This window comes from Olea europaea, unplaced genomic scaffold (genome assembly GCF_002742605.1).
Source record: "Olea europaea var. sylvestris unplaced genomic scaffold, O_europaea_v1 scaffold3244, whole genome shotgun sequence".
Classification (NCBI taxonomy): Eukaryota; Viridiplantae; Streptophyta; class Magnoliopsida; order Lamiales; family Oleaceae; genus Olea; species Olea europaea.
In genome coordinates, this window is record NW_019251316.1 from 1 (window position 1) to 17,258 (window position 17,258).

Consider the following 17,258-nt stretch of genomic DNA (forward strand, 5'->3'; position numbering starts at 1 on the left):
ATAGGAAGTGTTTGAACATATGCCTCACTTTTGTGCTTTGTATTTTACTTGTCTCCATTTATCTTTTTCTTCCTAACAATTGTTGAGAGAAGTCTCAATGGAGTTCTATTGTCTTAACAAAGTGTATGAAAGCCACTTATGTGTTTTTGAGATTGAAAACACTATGAATAGTGTCAATCCAACAATACCCACACTTCCACTCTTCAAAGGCAGCGAGTACGGTATATGGAGCACAAAATTGGAGACTCATTTCATCTCTTAAAACTTGTGGAAGCTTGTATAAAAGGGGTACAGTACAAGTGATGTTTCAGCTAATGTTCTTAAAGATTTGAAGAGCCAAGATACTGGCTAGCAGAAAAGGTGTAAATTACAAGTAATGTTTCAGCTGATGTTCTTAAAGATTTGAAGAACAAATGTGCTAGCTCGTAGAAAAGGGATAGAGTACCAGTGAAGTTTCAATTGATGTTCTTAAAGATTTGAAGAAGATATATGCTAAAGCTGATGCAGGGTAAATAGAAAGATATAAGAAGGAGAAAGGAGGAGAGGAGAAGAAAGGGAAACCGGGGGGGAAGAAAACACAGAGACTGCAGCCAACTTTTTATTCAATTAATTCATTGCCTCAATTACAATGTAAAATAGGTTTAAATACTGAAAATACTGCAAACCTAAAAGATAGGGCCAAGCCCAATACACAATTCCATAAAAATAAAATAATCCAATTCCAACTAAGAAATAAAAGTCCAACTAAAATAATTAAAACTGGGATGTCCTCATCAATTCTCTCGGGGTAGGAGAGAAAACTCGACCCTATCGAGTGGCTATATCACCATAGGCATCCATCAATCTCCCAACTATAAACTGAGTGGCTGGGCAAGCTTTTTTCGGCATCTGTAGAAATGTGTCAGTGGCGGTCTGAACCTGATGTCCTCACCAACTCCCCTCGGGTGGACGGGAGGCAGTCTGGGCCAATGAAGATCCTGCTGACTCCGATAAAACTCTAATAAATCTGGATCCAATTGCTGTAGTGTCTCCCTGAAGATCCACGCACAGTCACAATCTGGTCGACCAACGCAATGAACAAGGAAGCGCTGAACCTCTCCATCATTAATGAACACAGTTTCTTCATCTAAAATAGCATCAATTTTTTCTTTGTGTGCTGTGAGAGGTGGTAGTGGGTTAGAAGGGGTCAAAGAATCAGGATCAAGGTCCACAAAAGGAGATGACAGAGGATCATCTGAGGGAATGAAATGGCCTTTATAAGCTACAAGGTCCTCAACATTAAAAGTAGAGTGGTAATCAAGGTGTGGTGGAATGTCAACAATTTATGCATTTGGACCAACCTGCTTTAAAATTTTAAAAGGACCAGCACTACGAGCTTGCAATTGGAGGCGGGTCCATGTAGATGCCGCTCTGGCCTAATGCGAACCATAACGTAATCCCCAATGTTAAACTTAATATGTCGTTTGTGTAAATCAGTTTGGAGTTTATATTTTGCATTACTAGCTTCAAGTTATTTATTGATCTCAATATGCAAGTCACGAAAATGTTGTGCAAATGCATCGGCTGATACTGACACTCTAGCCTGTGGAGATATAGGGATGAGATCTAATGGTTTCCTAGGCTTGTACCCATGAACGGCTTCAAATGGACTCATACGTAATGAACGATTTATGGAGCTATTATACGCAATTTGAGTTACAGGAAGGATCAAATCCCAATTTCGAAGGTTTTCTTTGACCAAACAACGTAATAGGTTACCAAGACTTCGATTAACTACTTCAATTTGACCGTCAGTCTGAGGGTGGTAGGCCATAGAAAATTTCAATTTGGTACCCATCTTATGTCACAAAGTTCTCCAAAAATGGCTAGTGAAACGAACGTCCCTATCAGACACGATGGTCTAGGAAAGCCCATACAATTTGACAATTTCATTAAAGAATAATATGGCAACCTTGGACGCATCCGACGTCTTGCTACAGGGGATAAAATGAGCCATCTTTGAGAAGCGATCGACAACCACAAAAATAGAATCATGCTTCTTTGGGGTGCGTGGAAGTCCTAACACAAAATCCATACTAACATCTTGTAAAGGACAATTAGGGACAGGAAGAGGGGTGTATAGACCTGTGTTCTGCTTCTTCTGCTTACTCAATTGACAAGTGCTAACAATCTTAGCCACGTCTTTCTTCAAGCTAGGCCAATAGAATTGACGTTCAACTTCCTCTATGGTCTTATCACGTCCAAAATGATCGGCTAACCCTCCCACATGAATTTTCCACGCAATGAAATCTCGCACTGAAGTTCGAGGGATGCACAATTTATTGGCCCTAAAGAGATAACCCTCCTCAAGTCGGAAGCCATCTGTGGTGCCTAATTGTCCCCTTTGTATATCAAGAAAGATATCTTTGAGATCGGGACATGCCTCGTAATCCTCCTTAAGTCTTTCAAAACCGATGACCTTGACACTCATGATCGACAAAAGGGAGACACGACGACTTAATGCATCAGCTGCTTGGTTTTCTACACCCTTCTTGTGTTTTAAAACAAATAAATAGGCCTGCAAATATTCGACCTAACGACCATGCCTAGAACTTAATCTTTTCTGGGAGTTAAGGTAACGAGGGCCTCGTGATCCGAATAAAGGACAAATTCCTGGGGTAATAAATAGTGGCGCCAATAGCGTAAAGCCTGGACCACTGTATACAGTTCCTTATCATAAGTTGAGTACTGCTGTTTGGCCTCATTTAACTTCTCACTGAAGTAGGCAACAGGGTGACGATCCTGACTTAAGACTCCGTCTATACCTACCCCGGAGGTGTCACATTCAACTTCAAAGACTTTGGAAAAATCAAGAGGACGCATGACAGGGGCCTCCGTCATTCGTTTCTTGACTAACTTAAAGGCCTTAGCCGCCTCTTGTGTTCAATGAAACTCCCCTTTTTTTATACACTCCGTAATATGCGCCATAATAGTGCTAAACCCCTTAATAAAGCGACGATAAAATGTAGCTAAGCCATGAAAGCTCCTGACGTCATGAATAACTTTAGGCTCAGGCCAGTCAATAATTGCCTAAACCTTAGCAGGGTCAGCGGATACCCCTGTCAAAGAGACAATGAACCCCAGAAAAATGACTGTGTCGGTGAAGAAAGAGCACTTCTTGACGTTAGCATATAGATTAGTTGTACGAAGGGTAGAGCAAACTTGTGTGAGGTGGTCAAGGTGTTGCTCCTTAGTCTTACTATAGATGAGGATATAATCAAAGTAGACAACAAGAAACTTTCCCATGAAAGGTCGGAGAGTTTGTGCCATTACTCGCATAAAGGTACTTGGCGCATTACTCAACCCAAAAGGCATGACCAGCCATTCATAAAGACCATCTTTCGTCTTAAACGCGGTCTTCCACTCATCACCTGAGCGAATTCGAATCTGATGGTATCCACTCTTCAGATCAATCTTCAAAAAGATTGTGGCACCAACCACCATATCTAACATATCGTTAAGTCTAGGAATGGGAAAACGATACTTCACCGTAATCCTATTGATCGCACGACTATCCACACACATCCTCCAAGAACCATCCTTTTTGGGCGTCAATAGGGCGGGGATAGCACATGGGCTTAAACTCTCACAAATGAATCCTTTTTGAAGGAGGTCGTCCACATGCCTTTGAAGTTCAGCGTGCTCGGTAGGATTCATCCTATAATGAGGTAAATTTGGGAGGGATGTCCCTGTGACGAAATCTATGGCATGTTGAATATCCCTTAGTGGGGGTAGATGATCAGGTAGGTCCTCCGGAAAGACTTCTCGAAACTCTTGGAGGACCGACAGTACTTCAACAGGGCTCTCTATTGTGGAGTGGGATGGAACCTCCATGACCACCAGCGAACGCAACTGAGTCACCAACAAGTGTACGCTCAAACTCCGTAGGACTAATGATGTGCAATCCCTTTCGTTTCACACTTTTCTTCGTTTCCAGTGGGCCAACAGGCTTTGGAGGCAGTGGATTAAGGTGAATCTTCTTTCCATTAAACACGAAGGAGCATGAATTAGATCGACCATAGATGGTTACACCTAGGTCAAATAACCAAGATCGTTCCAAGATGATGTGCCCGACATCCATTGAAATGACGTCACGCCATATATGGTCCTTATACTCGAGAAACTGGATAGGGTCTAAACAACGCTCCTTGACAGCTATGGAGGAGGTATCAACCCAAGAGACACTATATGGCTGAGGGTGAGGCACAGACTTCAACCCTAGACGGGATACGGTAGCCATCGAAACTGCATTAATGCAGCTGCCACCATCCACGATAACTTTACAGCCCTTATTATTAATCTTGATGTAAGTGTGGAAGATGGCATGACGGCGCCAATCATCGGCATCCCTAGGCTGGGTAAGAGTACAACGGACGACACCGACTCTAGGCGTATGTGGTATAAGAGTACTAGCCTAAATACAACCCAAGAAGGTATCTTCACTATCCTCCAAGTCATCAAACTCTTCTAACTTAGGCTCATAAACCTGATCCTCTAGTGGCTCGTCAACTATATCCTCACACTCTTCCAAAACTAGGGCTCGTCTAGGACACTTAGAAGCAATGTGACCAAAACCTTTACAGTTGAAGCATTGCAAACGAGAGGACGTTCTCGAAACCTCAGAACATCTACCTTTACTATCCGATGTAGGGGTAGTATTAGAAGGAAGATGTCCTAGAATAGACTTAGGGGATGGAGTGAATGCAGAGGAGGTTGTAGTGCGAGAGTCACTACGACTTCTATACGGTGTCCTAGTGACTAACTCGTAATCCCGAACGAAAGAGTAGGCGTGGTCAAGAGTGGTGACACCTCTAAGAACAAGCTTACATCTAAGATCATCCAGTAGGCCTTGCCTAAACCTACTCAAGGTCATGACTTCATCCTCAACGACCTAACACCTCATTCGAAACTCGTCAAACTGAGCAACATATTCGATCACATGTCGACTGCCTTGCGTAAGTGCGTTCCATTGATCCAGCAAGTTGCCCTTGTAAGATTGAGGTAAATATTTTTCTTCAAGGCGGCGCTTCATCTCATCCCAGTTCCCAACAGGGGGAGCATGACGCCTCTCTAGGAGGTCCTCAACACTTTCATAAAACAGTTGAGCTGTGCCAGTTAATTTCAAACTGGCAAATTATACCCTCCGATCTTCAGGGACCCCATACCAGGCAAAGAAGCGATCCATATCTCTAACCCATTGATTGAATACACTAGGATCTAGACAACCATCAAATGTAGGGGCATCTAACTTAATATTTGGAAAGAGGTGCTCCTCTTGACGAGGGGGAGATAGTGTATTATGACGGTGATATTCCCGCTCGCATCCAAGAGTTTGATTTCCCTCTCTACAGTCATGTCTAACATGGTGTCGACCACCTTGTGGACGACGATGAGGTCTATTAATGGAAGCGTCAGAATTATTAGCTTCAGTTGAGTATTGGGTTGGGTCAAGAGTGTTTACCCTAGCGTTAGGGCTCTATTCTCCTCACGAGTAGCGGCTAACTCAGTTTGGACAGCCGTTAATTGGTTTTGTAATTGTGCCAACTGTCGGGTGATAGCTTCAATGTAGGAAGGGTCCATGGTAGGGGTACTAGCACTAGACGCAGTAACTCGACCACTACGCAATTACATACACAGTAACACAAGTTAAGTGAAGCGCACTATTGAGATCAACAACCAACGAGTGCCAACAAGGATAATAGTGACTGAAATTTATCTATTGTTATTATTATTATTTTATTTTATTTTAGGGATTACGTATGGGCCGATTGCAAGCTAATACTACTAATGCCAATAAAATAGAAAGCAAAGGTACAAATGCTAGGTCTAGTCATGTGGGGTAAACGAGTTAACAATGGGTCGGTTCGTGAATTTCAATCCAATAGATTTAAGGCTAAAATTATCAAAATATTAGCAACACAAAAAATTAATTGATGCAAGTCTAAAATACAGTAACAGTGTCACTAAAAATAGATAGGAGCAGAGGCTCCCCGAGTTCAATTGGCCTGAGTCGTCCCAGCGTCGAATGTCTCCACTTCTGAACTGTTAAGCTCCAAAATGTCAAGACAGAAAATTCCATGTTCGTCGAGGTGCGGTACTGATCAGTCAACTAAAATAAACCTGCAAAATAATGTTAGGAAATTCTCAAAATTCTCGATTTTTTTTTGGACTCTTTTTTTTTGTCACTTTTCTTTTCTTTTTTTTTTTTTGACTCTTTTTTTTTAAATAATACAAATCAGATAAACTTTACATAAATGAAACAATAAGGAATAATTGTGGTCCAAAATAAAATAAAAACCCAAGACTATTGACTAAAACCCTAAACAAACCCTACAATTAATCCAACCTCACGTGAAGTTGGCCTCAAGAGGGGGAGACGGGTCACTGTATGTAGGCGCCGTCGACTGGATTGAGGGGCTGCAGTTTGGGTTTATCATTGGTGGTGAAATTTTCGGTCTTCTCGGTGGCTACTGCGTGGTGCTGATGAAACAGTGCTGACGGCTGTGGTTTTAGGATGTTGGCTGTAGCTAAGGTGAAGCTCGCGACTTTGCAGGTCGCGATTTTGAGGTAGCTTCCGGCAACAACAGGGCGTCAGTGGTGGAATTTAATTGTGGCCTTGCTGCTTCTTCTTTTCCCCTCTCGTGTTCTTCTTTCTTCTCTATTTTCTGCGCTCTCTCCTCAAACCGTGCTTGGAGGGGATATATGTGTAAGAGGTGAAGAGGGCGACTGGGTTGTCACGATTGGTTTGATTTCGGACAGAAGCTGATTCAATTTCTGGCTTACTGTGATGGTTTGATTGTGCTATGGCAGGTTGATTGGAGATTTGATTTCAGTGGTTGGCTTCTGGGAGTTTGGGTGTTGAGTGAGTTTCTGGCAATAGTGGAAGGACGTGGTTGTTACTGTATCGGGGATTGAAGAAGTCTAGATTGGGGTTGTGATTTGGCAGCAGTTGGAGATTGAGATATAATAACAGGTTGCATACGGGCTGTTCTCTAATGTGGACTGGCGAAAATTGTAGGGTAGTCCTAGCTACTCCGATGCAGTGATGAATTCCCAAGTTAGGCTTTGATACCAATTTGATGCAGGGTAAATAGAAATAAATAAGAATGAGAAAGGAGGAAAGGAGAAGAAGGGGAAATCGGGGGGGAGGGGAAGAAAAAACAGAGATTGCGGCCAACTTTTTATTCAATTAATTCATCGCCTCAATTACAATGTAAAATAGGTTTAAATACTAAAAATACTGCAAACCTAAAAGATAGGGCCAAGCCCAATACACAAGTCCATAAAAATAAAATAATCCAAGTCCAACTAAGAAATAAAAGTCTAACTAAAATAATTAAAACTGAGATGTCCTCATCAAAAGCACTTGCTGTCATTCAACAAGCATTAGATGATAGCATTTTTTTATCAAATTTCTGGTGCAACAATATCCAAGAAAGCTTAGGACATACTACACAGAGGTTTCCAAAGAACATCCAAGGTAGTTGCCATCAAGTTACAAACTCTACGCCAATGGCTTGAGAGTTCTTTCGTGAAGGTTGGTGACTCAATTGACACTTATTTTTCAAAGTTGGTGGAGACTATCAATCAAATTCGCAAGCATTGAAAACCTTTGTCAAATCAAGTGGTTGTAGAGAAAATATTGAGTACCAAAAAAATATTAACATGTGGCTACAGCAATTGAGGATTCTAAAATTTTGAGCCAATTTAGTATTGATGATTTGTTGGATTCCTTACAATCTTATGCAGATAGGATGAAACAGTGTAAAGAAAGAATTGTTGAGCATTTCATACAAAATTACAGCAGTCAAATTACCCAACCAAGGGCAACAATTTTAGCTTTGGAGGTAATGTGCTTCGTGGTGGCGGACAATGAGACAATGGAGATGATGGACACTTTGGAGGTCACTTTGGTGGATGTCATCAAACTCATAAGGAAGGTGAACATAGAGAAAGGCTTGACAATGGTGGTACTCATACTCGTAAGCCTCAATGTTATTATTTTAAAAGGTTGTCCTTATTGAGAAGTTTTGTAGGTTGAATGAACAACATGCTAAATTTGTTGTAAAACAAAAAGAAAGTAAAACAGTATGTTTATTTTCTACCTGTTATGTTACTAACATGTGTGCTCTAGATATTTGGTATATGAACAGTGTCTACGATAGTCATATGACAGAAGTTTGGAGGCTTTTTTCACATTGGATGAGTTTGTTATAACTAAGTTAAAGATGGGTGATAGAACCAATGCAAAGCACTTGGTCAAGGAGATGTGTTGATAAACTTTGGAAAACCAATGTGCATTAAAGGCGTATTGTATGTTCGTGACTTGGATTCTAAATTATTGAGTGTAGGTCAATTTCTTAGGGAAGGATATTCCATTGTGCTAGAAAATTCTTTTTGCTCAGTATCTTTAAGCAACACTAAGAAGCAGTTTCTATTTAAAGTTCCCATGGCCAAGGATAATTAGTTTTCTCACTTTAAATGGTGACAAGAATGAGATGAAAGTCTATTTTGATGATGATACTTGGTTGTGGCATTATAGATATGGATAATTGAATTTTTGAAATTTGAATGTGTTAGCCAACTTTAGTTTGGTGCAAGGTCTGCCGTCTTTACATGCTGAATGTTATATATGTGAAAGTTGTATTGATATGACCCAAGATGCGGGAGTCACGAAGGCAAGTTCAAGTAGAGACCCGTTGATTATCGAAGAAGGCCCAATGATGCGATCGAGAGCGAAACGAGTTAAAGAGACAATGGGGATGCTCGTCAAAGCCACTATTGATGATGCCATGTTAGGGAAGCAAAATGAAGTTTTATATTGGGATCGAAGGCTAAAGAGACTTGGATCAACATGATAAAGGTGGACAAAAAAAAAGGTTGTTGGACAAAGCCATGCGACCGCAGAGCTTAGTGGTGCTTGCAGTCACAGACCTATGCAGGGAGTTATCGGGGGGAAATTTTTAATTCCATGCGACCGCATGGTACAAATTTTTGACGCATTTTTTTAATTTTCGCGAATTCCCATATTTATTTAGAATTTCATATCTACACGACTTTTACCATAATTAAAAGATCATGCACAATTTTTACCTAGGTTTACGAGGCTAGTATAAATACTTTACATCTTTATTGTATTAAGAACTTTTGACAATTTGATAATTAAGAGGTTATTGCTTTCTTCCATTGTTCTTCTTTGAACAACTAATTGAACTTATCAAGGATTAAAGCTTTGTAGCGTTCAACATCGGATCATGAGTCCTTCAACTTGTAAACAAGGGGTTCATCGTATCTTAGTTATCTTTGGGTTTCTTGTTTCACTTTATCGGGTTCAAATCCAAAATTGGGCTATCAATTGGCATTCTTGGGTTCCGCATCAATTTAGTTATGGGTTTCGTAGTCATTGATGCTACAAGGTTCGCATCAATTGGTATCAGAGCTTTGGATCCAATTTAATCAGGTAATATCTTTATTTTCCTATTTGAGTCACTCATCTTTGTTAAGTCCTAGATCATTGTTGTCGTTGGTAGTATAATCTTGCTTTGTTAAAAAGATAAAGTCACTATTCATCCAGGTTTTGTTCATCCCGAAGGAAAAAAAGGTTTACTGTTCACATCAAAAAAAATTAAAATTAATTTTTTCTTAATTTGATTGATTTACTACCAATATTCCACAGTTTGATTCACAAATATCAATCTTTTCAAATTCACTGCAATTTTGTCACAACTCCATTATTGATCACATTTTGTTGAGTCCATTCATATTCCATCCCAAATTGTTCGCAAATTCTTGAAATCATATTCCTTGAATTACATTCGGTCTTATCCACAAGTTTGGATCCGGTGAGTTCATTGTTTTTCTTGAAAGCATTGAGTGGTAAAAGATAGAGTAGTGAGTTCTTTAGAGGGTAAAAGCTAATTGTGTGATTCCAAGTGAGCTTTGGCAAGGCAGAAAAGTGAGAGCATATCTGATAGAGAAGGATCAAATTCCAGCCATAACGGTAATCAAATCAACACACAAGGCGACATGTTGAGGTGGTTTGAAACTTTGTTGATGGATATGGGGAATAGGATAGATAAGTTGGATACTTCTACTGTAAATCTTAGTAGAGGGCAACGGGTGGATGTATATCGTGCTAAGAAGCCAGGTAGGCGGGACCTAGGATGGAACGGGAAGCATAAATCTTGGCAGTAAATTGGATGAAGATGAAAATGATGAAGTGGAGATGAGACGGATGAGGAATAGAGGTGATAGCTTGAAAGATGAGGTAGAAATAATCCTGGTGATGCAGTAGATGGCCATTTGGGTAATATAAAAATGATGATTCCATAATTTAGGAGTAGAAGTGATCCCAAGGCATATTTCAAATGGGACAAAAAGGTGGAGTTAATCTTTGACTACCATAACTATTCTAAGGATAAGAAGATAAAGATTACGGTGTTGGAATTCACTGATTACACCATCACCTGATGGGATCAAGTGGTTAGTTTATGACATTGAAATTGGGAGAGGCCTATCAATACTTGGGATGAATTGAAGGCAGTGATGAGGAAGCGGTTTGTGCCTGGTCATTATTATAGGAAGCTTTATCAAAAATTGTAAAGTTTGTATCAGGGATCAAAGAGCGTCGAACATTATCATAAGAAAATGGAGATCCTGATTATTAGGGCGAATGTGGAGGAAGATCGGGAGGTTTCCATGGCTAGGTTCTTGAATTGGTTGAATAAGGAAATTGCTAATGTGGTGGAGTTGCAACATTATGTGGAGTTAAAAGATATGTTATATGTGGCCATGAAGATGGAAAAACAGTTGAAGAGAAAGGAGACTACAAGACAGCCGATGAATACTTCATCTTCTAACCCAAATAGGAAGTCGAAGTGGAATAATAATAAGGAAAATGAAGCCGTAGCTAAAGGAAGAAGTGATTGGCAGAAGGGAAAAGAAGAAAGTGGTACCGTACCCAAAACAGATCTACAGCAATCAAGGAGTAGGGACATAAAATGCTTTCGATGTTTGGGTACGGGACACATCGCTTCTCAGTATCCTAACAAATGAACGATGGTGTTGCTGGATAATGGAGATGAGTCTCCAACAATTATGCCAATAATTATATATCCGATTTGACCTATGGACGAATATGCAAGCATTGGTGAGTGAGAGTGAAGAAGAATATAATGACCGGCGTTGGAGGATGTTAGTAAAGAGGATAAAGAGGAATTTTCCATTGGGGAGTTGATGGTCTCGAGACGAGCGCTTAACACTCAAATCAAGGTGGACGATTAGGAGTAGTAGCAAAAAAACATATTGCACTCTCAGTGCCATGTCCACAATAAGGTATGTAATTTGATTATTGATTGTGGAAGTTGCATAAATGTAGCTAGCACGACCTTAGTTGAGAAATTGGGATTAGCATTATTAAGACACCCCAGGCCTTATAAATTACAGTGGTTGAATGAAAGTAGGGAAGTTAGGTTTACTAAGCGAGTGTTAATTAATTTCTCGATTGTGAGTTATAGTGACAAGGTTGTTTGTGATGTGGTGTCTATACATGCGGGTCATATCTTGTTAGGAAAACCATGACAATATAATACAAAAGTTACACATGATGGGTATATGAACTGATATAGCTTTGTCAAAGACGGGAAGTCCATTACTCTTGTGCCATTAACACCGGCATAGGTGTATGAAGACCAAATTAAATTGAAAAATGATAAAGAGAGGAGAGCGGGAGAGTATGGAAAAAGGAGAGAAAATAGTGAGCCAATAAGTGTGAGAGAAAATGGTGAGGTGGCCGATGGTGGAGAAAGAAGAGATAGAGACCAAATGAGAGGAGAAAGTCAGTTAAGAGAAGAGAAAAGTCGAAAGTGAATTTCTTTGCGAACGGGACTGAGTTGAAAAAGGTTATGGTTGATAAAAGGCCAATGTTGTTGTTGGTATACAAAGAGTCACTCCTCAACTTTAAAGAGTCTAACGAGTTAATTCCCCAAATAGTCACGGAACTTTACTAAAAGTTTCCAAGAGGTCACTGAACTTCATAACTTCCCTAAATAGTCACTGAACTTTGTCAAAAGCTTTCAGGAGGTCATCGAACTTCAAAACTTTCCTAAATGATCACCGAACATTGCAAAAAGTTCTTAGGAGGTCACTCAACTTTGCAAATTGGGACTCCATGCATCACCGGTTTAGTGACTCTCTAGGAACTTTTCGCAAAGTTTAGTAACTATATGAAAATCAACTTTGAATCAATTCAAATTATGCCTGCATATTGTTCGAAAAAAGTGAAATAGAAAAGTGGCACTCACTGTCACTTTTTTAGAAAAATGTCAAAGTCTTTCTCGTTGGAATTCATTTATATTAATTAAATATATGCATATATGTGTGGTTGTTAAAATTCAAATATGAATATGAATTGAAACCTTGTTTTATTTGTATTTTTTGTATATGTATTAGTATACTATAACTTGAAAGTGGCATTTTCTGTCATTTTTTCGAAAATGTCGCGATTTATCTCATTTGAATTCTTTAAAATCAAATAAAGAGACGCATACACGTGTATTTACGAAAATATTAAATATGAGTATGAATTCAAATCTTACTTTACATTAAAAAGTGATATGATATGACACATTATTTGTATTTTTGTTTATAAGTTAATTTGCTGAAAATTAAAAGTGACATCAGTGTTACTTTAAAAAAAAATAGATAAAAAATAAAATAAAAGTCTCGCACCATTTCGTTTGTAACTTTTTGTAGATATGAATAAAATTAACGTCTTCATCTGTGATTGAGGCAAATGGGAACAAGACAAAAATTATAAAAGTGAGAAAACGATTTAAATTATTGTCCCAATAGAATACACATACAATCACCTTTTTTAAAAACTTAAACGTCTCTTTTTTGTTAAAAATATGACATATCATGTCACTTTTTTAAGGAGTTGTGTTTAGAAAAAAAAAAAAAAAAAGGTTAAACCCCAACCTTGAGGGTCCTCACCGTCCCGGCCCTGGAGTATTGTGAGGAAGGTAAATTGAGGGATGTGCCCCAACAGGTCAGGAAACAAGAGTTTGCCCGTACACTGGTGTCCATAAAGAGTCCAATTTCATATTTCAGGAATCGAACCTTCACACTGCTGAGACTACCTCACTCCTTTCCTTTGCACCACTAGGATATGTCCCGAGGGGCAAGGAGTTGTGTTTTGATATGATTAAAAAAGGACTAAGTTGTCATTATTATCGTTCATATGCAATTTTATCAATAAAACAACTTATGTATCCAAGTAATGCTATTCGTAGTCGTTCACTGAGGTAGTCGCCCTACGTGGCATATACATGACAGGTGATTATTTAATGCATTAATATGGTAGTTTTTTTATTCATTAATATATCAAATAACCACCTATCATGTGTATGCCACGTAGGACGACTGTCGGAGTGAGCGACTGTAAATAGTATTATTCTATGTATCCCTATATTTACATATAAACTGAAGTTGGCAATAATTTTATGAAATTCAAAGTGCAAAAATGTGATATATTATGTCATTTTTGAAAGAGTTAAGGTACATTTAAAAAGTAACACGGCACTATTTCATAGAAATGGGGTATTTCCCTTTAAATCAATATTCTCGTGATTTGATTAACTCACAATTCTATAAAAAGAGGAAAGAAATACAATTAAATAAAAAGTAACATGAAATTAAAAAAAGTGACAAAATCTCAAGAAAGCGACATATTCAATTTGGGCGTAATTAATACGAGAATTTATAATTCTAATCAATTTTAAGACCTTATCTAATATTTTATTTTTTTAAGGGTAGTGGGCCTATTTTTTTCCCAAGAGCCACAGTACGTGAAAAAGGCTTAAGGACCCGGGTCCCAGCAGGTCAACCAATGTTAGGCTTGTGGCTAAAAAAAGGGTTAAAACCTATTTGAGCCTCATATTTGGGTTAATAGATTTTGAAATAATAGTAGTGATTTTTTTGAGATAATTTCTCAAATATTCATTGAACTTTGTCAAAAGTTCTTAAGAGGCCATCGAACTTCAAAACTTCCCTAAATAGTCGATAAACTTTGCCAAATGTTTCCAGGAGATCATCGAACTTTAAAACTTCCTAAATGATCACTGAACATTGCAAAAAGTTTCTAGAGAGTCACTCAACTTTGCAAATTGGGATCTCATACATCACTGATTTAGTAATCCTTTAAGAACTTTTTGCGCAGTTTAGTGATTATGTAAGGAAGTTTTGAAATTTGGCGACCTCCTAAAAACTTTTGGCAAAGTTCAGTGACTATTTGGGTAATTAACTTGGTTCTTTTTTTCTCTTCCCTTTTTTTTTTTTTTTTTGATAAATATTTGTTGAAAAGTAAGAATAATTTTGAGTTTATATGTAAAATTATTTTATTGAAAGATATGATTGAAAATGAATTTAAGAAACACTGAATTTTTTAAAAATGTGTCAAACAGGTGCTATAGTTTCTCTAACTGATCAAAATTCACGATTTATAAAACTGCAATATTGCAACTTTTTGAATGATTTTATGCGTGATACTACCCTCAATGTTTTTAGGCTAAGGAGGAGAAGAAACTTAGTTTAACAAAAATGTTTGATTCTTCGGTTGTCTTCATTGAATAATAATGTGACATGTGAAAATATTAAAATATGTTATTTCATCTTTAGTTCTCAGTCAGACTGGTGGACCGTTCAATGCAGGAGAAGAAACATAGTTTTCAATATTGGCTTAACACAAGGTTTTAATTGGTCAAGTCGAGTCAATTTATTAAATGTTCCATGCATGAAAAATACCCCATTTCTATGAAACCACTTGTGAAACCACTTATGTTATTCTTTCATGTTTTGCTTCAATTTGTCCGTATAAGTTTCAAATCTTTTAATATTTATTAAGAGCCTATTCGAGAGTGATTTTGAGAGTTGATTGTTTGATCGTTAAGAGAAAAGTGGGGCCCACCTGTAAGAGAAGAAGTCAAATATAAAGGCTGAAATAGTGAAATAACGGTCAAAAAATTAATTTCTTGTGGGAAAAATCACTTCCAAACAGACTCTAAACCTTAAAAAATGTTGGATTTCTAGTACTCGTTTCATTCACAAGACATGGTCAAATTAATTATATGTACCGTTTAGCTTTCATTAACGCGTAATTGGCCGTCCATTCCTCTGAAAGAACCAGCTAAAGACACCTTAACATACAACAAGACATATGTTATGTTCTTGCCTTCTTGGAGTTTAGTTTAATTACACCGTGTATTACATCTATTCATTATTAAAATAAGTACTTTTTTTATACAAGAATTAAAGTGAAAATGATCTCTAGAAGTTCGGTGAGTGCCATGAAATTACACGCATTGAAGTTGCGCATACAACTGCAATTTATAATTACAATCGAGTAAGTTTGTGTATTTATTAAAAATATGAGAATTTTCCATCACGAAATTCATTGATGAAAACCATATCGAAGATGCTTAGCAATTACTACTAAAAAAACATGGCTTCAGGCACAAATTTTTCGTTTCTGAAACCTCGACATCCGTTGCTATTACTCTTTACCAACGGAAAATTTGCAACCGCAAATCCATTGCTAATTTGAGGGTCATTGATAGTTATCAACAGATCCTACCATAGGTAAAAAAATAAACATTTTACCAACAAAATTTTCATTGGTAAAGTGTGAATCTTTTACCAACGAAATTTTTGTTGGTAAAAATCTTAACTAATACCAACTCACTTTCCGCTGGTAAATATCTACCATTACAATTGGTAAAATCAATGTTGTAAATAGTCGCATAAGTGTGAGACATGGTAAAAAAAATATTTATTTATTTTTTATTATTGTTAATATTATTTATTTAATACTTCTAATTTTTTTAACTTTTAGCCAACCGAATTGAAAGGCCAAAATATTGTTTAACTGCTTATTGGATCACAAACTAATTTATAGAGGGCAACTCCGAAGACTTTGTTGTGAACTTTCGATGTCGAATAAGTGAATTATTTTTACCAACGGATAACCTATTTCTAATTATTAACGAAATATCCGTATTTGAAAGATTCAAATGTTAAACAATTACATGAAGCACAAAACATTCTTTTGTAAAGAGATATCATCATTACCAATGGAAAATTCGTTGCTGATTATCGTAGTTGAAAGTGAATTACTTTTACCAACATATTATCCGTTTCCAATTACCATTGGTGATATTCGGAAAGATTCAAATGTTAAATGGATACATGAAACATAAAATATTCATTGGTAAAGAGATATCATCGTTACCAATAGAAAATCAATTACGAATTATCATAGCTGAAAGTGAATAACTTTCACCAACGAATAATTCGTTTCTAAATACCAACGGATGCAAAATGAATTGCATCAGTTGGTAATTTTTCATATGTGAAAAGCTATTTTTTAATAATCAATGAGGAGAAAAATGTGCAAGTGATTAATGTCATTTAAATATTGTCTTCAGCATGGGATTTTACATGTGGTGGGGTTAATTTTGTCAAAGTCAAATATTTAACACGTAAAATTTCATTAAATGGTTGATGACAAGATTTCATATTGTGCCGAACTACTTGGAAGGTTCCATATAAAATAAATAAAAAGAAGGAAAAAAATGAAAAATGAAAAATGAAAAACACCAAATTAAAGCTTATAAAGTTTAAAATGAGCCATTGTAGTACCTTTTAAGATTCATGTTCTCAAATGAGCCACTAACGTCTTAATATGCAATTTTCATTGTAAATATTTCCATCGTTACTATTTTATCTTCATTGTGGTCGTTTTTTCTACTAGTGACAGTACTAATGAATTACTTATAGAACTAATTTAATTGTACATTTACAGAGTGGCACTTAACATTAAAAATGACAGTTCTTATGTAAATATTCGCTAATTTTGCCAATGTACGACGACTAAGTTATGGCCTTTTGGAAATGATGTAGGAAATTTCTAATTACAAGTAAAAAATTACCAAGAAAAGAACATTTTCTAAGCCGGCTCCAATAGTAAAAACAAGAAAATAAAAACAAAGAAATGCCTTCATTATAAATACACAACTTGAGACGAGACAAAAGCGGAAAAGCATTTTCTTTTGTTACCTGAAATCCCTCTCTCCCTATTCTTAACCCTAGGGTGCCCCCATCCCATCGGAGATCATATAGTTTTACACTCAAGAACACTTTGCCTTACTTCAATCTGGGATTTC

General features: G+C 37.3%; 1 protein-coding gene across 1 annotated transcript; it reads right to left on the reverse strand.

The window, feature by feature from the left end:
* Nucleotides 1-2,080: 2,080 nt before the first annotated feature.
* Nucleotides 2,081-2,470, reverse strand: LOC111385657 (the record flags this gene model as incomplete). The annotated part of the gene is made up of 1 exon (XM_023010076.1): nt 2,081-2,470. A coding segment is annotated over exon 1 (390 nt), but the record flags the coding sequence as incomplete, so codon positions are not given.
* Between the last annotated feature and the right edge of the window lie 14,788 nt (nt 2,471-17,258).